The sequence below is a fragment of the Triticum aestivum genome, chromosome 4D (assembly GCF_018294505.1).
Source record: "Triticum aestivum cultivar Chinese Spring chromosome 4D, IWGSC CS RefSeq v2.1, whole genome shotgun sequence".
Taxonomy (NCBI): Eukaryota; Viridiplantae; Streptophyta; class Magnoliopsida; order Poales; family Poaceae; genus Triticum; species Triticum aestivum.
This window is the reverse complement of record NC_057805.1, coordinates 469,649,780-469,657,642: the sequence shown is the minus strand read 5'-3', so window position 1 is coordinate 469,657,642 and position 7,863 is coordinate 469,649,780. Positions and strand designations below refer to the sequence as shown.

Here is a 7,863-nt window from a genome sequence, read left to right as displayed (position 1 = left end):
TAGGTGTTAATAAGAACGTGTGTCTTCATTTGTGCTAAGTCAATTTTTTTTCTTCAGAGTTGAAGACATGGAAATCTCCTTCCAACAAAAGTCATCAAGCTTGCGTGTTGAAGGTGATTCTTCGTTACACCTGGGTTTAATTTCTTCGCCGAGGAGTCAGGAAACATGTAGTTGGGTTGTCCTACGCGAGGAATTTGAGAGTTTTAATTTTTGACCGTTGTGACAGCAGGTTGACAGGCCCGTCCCCTCCAATGGTCACTTCAGCCCTCGGGTTGCGACTACGAACTATAAATAGCCCCTGCCTCTAGCATAAGTTGGTTGGTTGCTCCATTAGAATCAATGCATGTTCTCTAAGCAACCCATTCTCCTGAAGAATTCGAGTGAACCCTGAGTGCGGAAAAACCCACAGCCTTAAAATCCCAAGTGGTTGAGTGTCATTGAAGAATCTATTCTAAGTTCACCAAAGACTTGTTATTCTTGAAGACTGTGCATCTTCCAGACGGTTATGTGTCAGTTTAGAGCCTCCAGCCCGTGGACTAGCTGAAGAACAAGTCTGTGAAGACTTGGATGTCGCCTTGAAGATCTACCATGAGTGGTTGGGCTATGTTCGAGTGATCTTAGCTCAAAGAGAATAGGTTGAAGACGAGCATGGTCTTCTGGTTAAATCTCAGCCCATCCAACCACACGTAGAGTTGTCAACTTGCACCGAGTCATCAAATTGTTTGTCTTCACCAGGCATCTGGGTTCTTATTTATTCGTCCAATTTACTTCATGTATTTTTGCTGGTTCTGAAGAAATTGCTCTTACATCTCTGTGAAAACTTTATTGAGTTTATCTCTATTCTGCTACATATCATTATGTTCCGCTTTGTGTTTACGCTTACTATACTTAATGACATCTTCATGTTTGCTAGACTTGGGTACATTTACTGCTACCTAGTTATTCTTCTAGCTAGATTACTTCTGTCGCTATCTCACTCGTACTAGTTTACTTCATATAGTCTATTGCTTCGGTGCAATTTGTCTTCTGTTATGCATAACATTACTTTGGTACTACTAATTTTCTTTGAACAACTTGTTTCCCCCCAAGAATTTTGGGAACATGCTGAAAGCATTCCACTACTATGCTTGAGTAGTGGTTCCCTGGAAAGTGGATCTCGAGTCAACCTGGCGGGTGATATTGTAATGTCCCATTCACCTCTCTAGTCGATATATTTGCCCTTTCAGTATGATCCAAGATTAATGCAATGCACAATAAAGCATAACCAAAGGCAATGCAGATTGACTTGATCCAACACAAAGGCATGCAGATTGACTTGCAAAGCATAAGCAAGATGAGTAAGCATGGAATCCAATTGAATCTATGGATTGGCATGCACATTGCCTGCCACGATCTATCGAATCTACGGATATAGAAAACCTGACCGTGTACCCTCTCCAGGAAAATAGCATTGCCCTTGGAGGTGGAGTATCAAGCATCGTGAATCGTCCTAAAATCTGTAACCATGTATCCAATCCCCCACCCCGTCGCTCATTCTACATCTATAAAGCAATGTTAGCAAAACTATGGTTGGAGGTACTTATGGTGGCTGCGAGAGTTGGAGTTGCTGCAACCAGCGCGAAAGAAGAAGCTCCCTATGCTTCCATTGTGGTTGCCGTGAAGGCCGCTGAAATCGCAGCCTCAGCCAGTACGAATGTCCAGGGAAGTGCGTCGAAAGTGCCTCACCACCGAAGTAGAACTCCCACCAGCCGCAGTCGAGGTACCTGCTGCATACGAGGGATCAATACATGTTGAGCATGGCCGGGTGCAGAAGGGGAAGGGGCCCTTAGCATCTTCGCCAAATCCCCGGGTTTGAGGCTCCTCGACTCAGCGCCAACGAGTCACCAAAAATGAACACTAGAGTAAGGGGGCAAGGATTCATGCGGTATGGTGCTGGAGTAGAGCCAACCATCGATGACAACGAAGAGGTAGTGAGAGAATAGGGGTTTGGACAATGAATGAAGTGTATTGGAAGTTAAGGCCGAAGCGTCTCATCTTCGGGGCTTCCCAAGTATGAAACCTCGTGCTACGCTGCGTCCGCCGGAGCCTGGCTATGAGGAAACATTTCCTCCACAACCATATCCATGGCTGCTTTAAATAAGCATGCGTGCCACAATTTAAAAGTAGCCAAGACAACTAAAGAGGCTTATTTTGCATCCACATGTTGAATGCTACAACCAAGCACACCCACGGTGTACGTGGTGTGTTGTGGTGCAAGATCGGATCCAATGCCATATACTTTGTTCGGTTGCTGCTTTATTACATATAAAGCGGGACGCAAGCTTGTTTAGAGGTCGGGGCCGATGATTTGAAAAGTACTCAGCCCATAGACACAACCTTCCAAAATTAAGCGTGTCAGTTCGAACCACTTAAATGAGTAATTTACAAGGGTTTCAACTTTAGAGATTTATAAGGGTGAAAATTGTAAGAGATTTTCATTGCTGAAAATATATATACTTCTCTGTTCGTCTCAAAATAAATGGCTCAACTTTGTATGAACTTAAAAAATACTAAATCGGTCAAACTTTGTATTAACTTTAGAAGTACTAAAACGGTAAAAGGAAAAAAAAAGACGGGACTGAGCATGTCTCGTCCCATCAATGGGCCTGACAGGAACCCATAGGCTTTTAAGACTAGGTGCATTTTTCTATAGTTTCCTCTTGGGCTTGATAGGACACCAGCCCAGGCTCGGCCACTGTACACCGTGTACGAGACCCTCGTCTCTTCCTCCTCCTCATTTGGTCTTTGTTCTCGGCGACGGCGAGGAGAAAATCAGTTACATCTACGACTTCGGTTCCGGAGGCCGGAGGTAACCCAGGCCTTCCAAGGGGGAAAAGAGCAGAGCAGCCTCTTTTTTCCAGCGCTTGCATTACTATTCACTACCAGTTCTCGTCTCGATTCTTGTCTCCTCGCCATCGATTTTCTCCGGGATGTCCGCATGAACGATTCCTCTCCGACGATCCTGTTTCTCGAGTAGCGCTTCCCCATCCTTGGATAGCTTCAAACTTCCACTACGGCGTTGAGTCTGTGATCTGACTCGGCCTCAGTGTGTGGGTTGCTGAGTTATGATCTCAGCATTTATTCGGATTCGTTTTAGTTTTCCGCCACAACTTCTAGTTAAGTCGATTTATATGTTTGCATCCTGTGGACAGGCTGAGGCCTCATTTTAGTACTTGTCTTGTGGTGATTTCCCCCTTGTTCCGCTAGGGTTTTATATGTTGAAATCAAATTTTTTTTTGGCATTATATTCTTTGTTGTTGATGCCACACGTGTTGATTGAAAATCTTGTTATTCACATTAGCATTGGAATTCACATTAGCATTTCTATTATTCTAACATCTTCTCCAAACTCGGCGATTGATTTGAAATCGCTGTTAATATATACATCAAAATCAGTAGATATTTCATCCCAAAATAGATTTACAGGCAACACAAATGATACCTTTTCATCACAAACACACAACTCAGAAATTTAAACCACTTAATACTCCTGTTTAGTAAGCAATAAAATTATGATGAGAAAGCAACCATAGTCCACAAGGGTGAAAGTTCAGGCTTTCAGACTACTGGTGATAATTTATTGTTGGTCTCTTAAGCTTCTCTATTTTTGGGGATTAGATATATACAATACAAAATTTCGATCACTATTTCCTTTTGTTTCTATGCTAGCTTGCAGCTTCAAGCCGTCCAGGCCAAAATGGGTTCAGCTGAGGATGAGTACACCCCACTGTCTCAGTTAGAATATGGATTGGACAAATGTAAAGTGCAGGTGCGCATCTCACGGCTGTGGGAGTCCTTCAATCCAAAAAATAACACTTTATTCGGCCTTGACTGCCTTCTGATCGACGATCAGGTGATGCATTGCCTACCTTAATTTAAACACCAAACGGATGAACTGCATTGCTTGCTGGCTACCAACATTAAATTACCATCCTTTAAGTTTTCAGTGCACTGATTCTTCTAGTTGTTTCCCACTTGTAGGGTAAAACTATGCAGGCGCGTGTAGATCCCTACGATATAGAGTTGTTTGAACATAGGCTAGTTGAAGGCAAGGTCTATGCCTTGTCAGATTTTCACGTTGATGTGCAGAGGGACTACTATATGTCATGTAGCAACGAGTGGACTATGTATTAGGAGGCAGACTGTGGTCACTGAGATAGAAGGAGATATTGATTCAATACCCCTCCACAGCTTTGAGTTTGTTAATTTTAAGGATCTCCGTTCTAGGTGTGGCAACAATAGCTTATTGACAGGTAGATTCTTTTGGAACTTAATAAAGTTTTATCAGAGTTAGACTTACCGTGTGTATATCTTATTCTTTTCCTTACATGTGCGTGGATACAAATTATGCAGATGTTCTGGGACACGTAGTAGATGTTCGGGAGATAGAGGGGGTCAAAAAAAGATCCCGCCTTTTAGAAATCTGTAATGCAAGCATTCGGGATTTGAGGTAACAGAATACACATCTTTCTTCTGGATGATTGACGTCCCCTGATAGCTCCTCACTGCTGGAGTTATCATTTACAGAGGAAAGGTAGTGGGTGTCACACTGTATCGAGATATTGCTTCTGGGTTTTTTGAGGATATGCTTGAGAAAGGCCAAGGTGCCTCAGTTGTTGCTGTCTTTACAGGGATGGCTGTTGATTCTTCATCATCAGGTTAATCCTTGATCCACTGTTTCATTTGTCGGTTTCTACCATGTGATACTGTTGAATTATATCCCGTTCTTTTCTTGTAAAACTTTAGTCTGTCTATCATTAATGTAACCATAGTGTATACTGAAACCTTTTGGTGCCATTTGTGATCTTTCCGTGTTTTATAGTTTGCTCTACAACATCTTCAGAGTACTACCTTGATTTGGAAATACCAGAGGTGCAAGAATTCCGTGCGAAGTGAGCAAACTTCATAAAGTTTATACCTTCTTTGATGATTGATCTAAGCTGTACTAGTACATGGCTAACTGGTTCGTGTGCGCACAGTTTGCTCATTCAGCATGGAAACCCTGTTCCAGAAAAAACTCCAGCTCAGAAGTTGGCCGAGAGTTGGCGAACAATCGAACAGCTAAAAAGCCTTGATCCAGAAGAGTACGATGAGGTGAATTAAGTTTGCTGCTCTCCTCGTGACGGGCAAAGCTCATCTCGTTTACTCACGTATATCTGTGTTTACTTGCAGGATACCATGTTTTTGTGCAGAGTCTCCCTGATAGACATAGATTGCAGCAGTGGCTGGTGCTATCTTGGATGCGACACCTGCCAAAAGTCGATGTACGGGGCCCCAAGGAAATATAAGTGCGGTCGATGTACGGGGCCCCAAGGAAATATAAGTGCGGCCGATGTGGCCCGATCAAGAGGCCAATTCAATGGTAGTGACCTGCAACGCTACACTGTCATTGCCACATCAGTGTATGCTTATTGCTCATTCATAAGTGGCTAATTACCACACTGCTGTTATGGCCCTTATGGGCACCTTATTAGGTACAAGCTGAAGGCAACGGTGCAGGATGCCACGGGCACAATGGACCTGATGATCTTCTGTGAGGTGGCGGAGGAGCTGGTTGGTGTCTCCGCGGAGGAGCTCGTCGATAAGATCAAGGACGATGATGAGTGGTACACCCTGCCGGACGAAATCGAGGATCTTCTTGGCTCGACGCACACCTTCGAGGTTTTCGACAAGTACGTGGATGGGAGCTTCGCGGTGAGCTCGATCATGGACGATGCCAGCGTCCCGGCCCCGCTGCTACTACTAGTCAACGCAAGGAGGAGAAGGCTGGGCCTGAGGGGAGCGCTGCCATGGCAAGGGTGAAGTCCACTCGAGTCCCGAAGCCTAACAAGCGCCTGCGAGGGGACGACTGGATCAACTGAGGATTCTTGGACTAGTTTTAGTGTGTCTAGGCTAATGCATCTGCAAGGACTAGGCAATGGGTCTTTATGTTCTCTTTCTTTTAACATCGGAACAACTGATGTGACTCGATCTAGTGTTAGTGCTGGGTAAACAGACCAGGACCGGTTTGAACCAACCCTTTTGAAAATTGTCTTCCTTATTATCATGGTTGATGGAAAATGGGCTTCACCTAGTTTGGTGAGCAGACCCTAAACCTCTGCTTCGATGCTAAATTGAGAGAACTGTATAACGCTTGCCATGGGTTTTGCTAGTACAAAATACAGTAAATTTGAAATGAAGTGTATCCGGTTACGGAAATGGCGTCGAGCCTCAAGGGACTCCGGTGCTCTTCCAATAGTCTCTAAATACTGACTTATATCAATCATAAATTCATAATGTGCAGTCAACATGTCATGGGATTAGCAGGTCGCACAGGGGAAAACCATCGAGAACGACGATAAAAGGAACTCAAGAGTAGAACGCTTGAGTTGGCTTGCTGACTCGACGAGGGAAAAGCTCCATTTGCTTTAGTGAATGGAAGAAACAACCATCATAACTATCTATGGAATTAATTGATGGATATGAGAGTGGTGCAGGATCGGGGTAAAGGAACCATAGGAATGTTATGTCACGTATCTTGCTCACTAACTTGAAGAAGGGTTATTCCTTCACCTGGCAAAGTATTATGACGGGTGTGAGCTCCCTGAAGCGTGGTCATATTTGGCGAGTGGGAAATGGGCAGAATATTGACATTTGGAAGGACGCCTGGATTTCAAATTGTGCAAACCGTAAAATTGTTACCCCTAAGGGAGGCCAGTTGTTACGGAAGGTAGCAGATTTGATCGATCCAATCCTAAATAGTTGGGATGAAGATCTTCTCAGATAGACTCTATGGCCTATTGATGTTCAGCGAGTGCTTGTGTCGGTGGAAAACGACACCTATGGGATCACAAGAATCCCTACTATGGTTGCCGGGGCGCGGGGTTGTGAGAAGAGCAGGATTGACAGTCAGCACAAGGATCGTTTACCCAGGTTCGGGCCGCGAGGATGCGTAAAACCCTAGTCCTGCTTTGGTGGATGCATTGAGTGTTCTTGAGCTCTCGAACTAGCTATGGTGGCTGTGTAGTTCCAAAGAGCCGGATCCTCCTCCAATACGCCATGGGCCTCCTTTTATAGTTGAAGGGGGCTGCCACAGTGGCACACAGGAGGTGGAAAGGCCTACAGTACTATGAGCTTATCGCCCGTATTACAGGACAAGACGCATTTAATGCGTCGCTTAGGTGTTCCCTAGCTTTATCGGGGACGGGAGCGAGGCCCGTCCCGTCCGTCGCCGCTCCTCTTCGCTTCGACACGCGCCCTGGCCAGCGATGCATGCGGCGCCATGTAGGCAGGCAGGCAGCTGAGGTGGCCTGCCTGCCTACATGGCGCGGTTGTAGGGTCTTCACGAAGATCTGCATGCCGCCATGCAGGCGCTTGCTGATCTGGCCTGGAAGCTGCATGTTGCCACACAAGTGCCTGCCTAGTTGGTCGGGCTGGCAGCTGCATGCTAATGGCGGTGGAAACTTGGCTGGTGCGGGCCTGGCAGTGCCTCCGCTGATGTCCTCGGAAAGGGCCTTGCCGGGGGCCTGGCAAGGGTCTTGCCGTGGCGCGCAGTTGTCCCCGGCAAGGGTCTTGCCGGGGGTCTCGTGGCTTCTCGGCAAGGATCCCGCCAAGGGTCGCCGTCTTTTGGTCCTCATCTGATCTCATATATCTATGGTCTTGACAAAGATCTGCATGCCACCACAGAGGTGCCTCCCGAGCCCTGGTCCAGTCGTAGTTGGTTGGGTTGGAACCTGTGGGCTCAAGGGCGGCTCGCTTTGTTGGTGTTTGGGCAAGTTGCCCCGGCAAGGTCCTTGCCGGGGCCGCGGAGGCCGCCCCGGCAAGGGCCTTGCCGGGGGTCTCCAC

At 46.1% G+C, this 7,863-nt stretch overlaps 1 protein-coding gene across 2 annotated transcripts; it reads left to right on the top strand.

The window, feature by feature from the left end:
• The first annotated feature begins 2,731 nt into the window (after positions 1–2,731).
• On the top strand, positions 2,732–6,180 carry LOC123098709 (uncharacterized). 2 transcript variants are annotated; one of them, XM_044520773.1, is made up of 9 exons: positions 2,732–2,848; positions 3,709–3,892; positions 4,021–4,292; positions 4,393–4,489; positions 4,567–4,697; positions 4,862–4,931; positions 5,019–5,133; positions 5,212–5,401; positions 5,514–6,180. In XM_044520773.1, exons 3-9 carry the CDS (start codon positions 4,097–4,099, stop codon positions 5,522–5,524), a joined length of 810 nt encoding a protein of 269 aa, XP_044376708.1. In that variant the 5' UTR covers positions 2,732–2,848; positions 3,709–3,892; positions 4,021–4,096; the 3' UTR covers positions 5,525–6,180. The 2 variants fall into 2 exon arrangements, with proteins under 2 accessions (XP_044376708.1, XP_044376709.1); XM_044520774.1 differs by having other exon boundaries at positions 2,735–3,892; positions 4,883–4,931.
• The last annotated feature ends 1,683 nt before the right edge of the window (positions 6,181–7,863 follow it).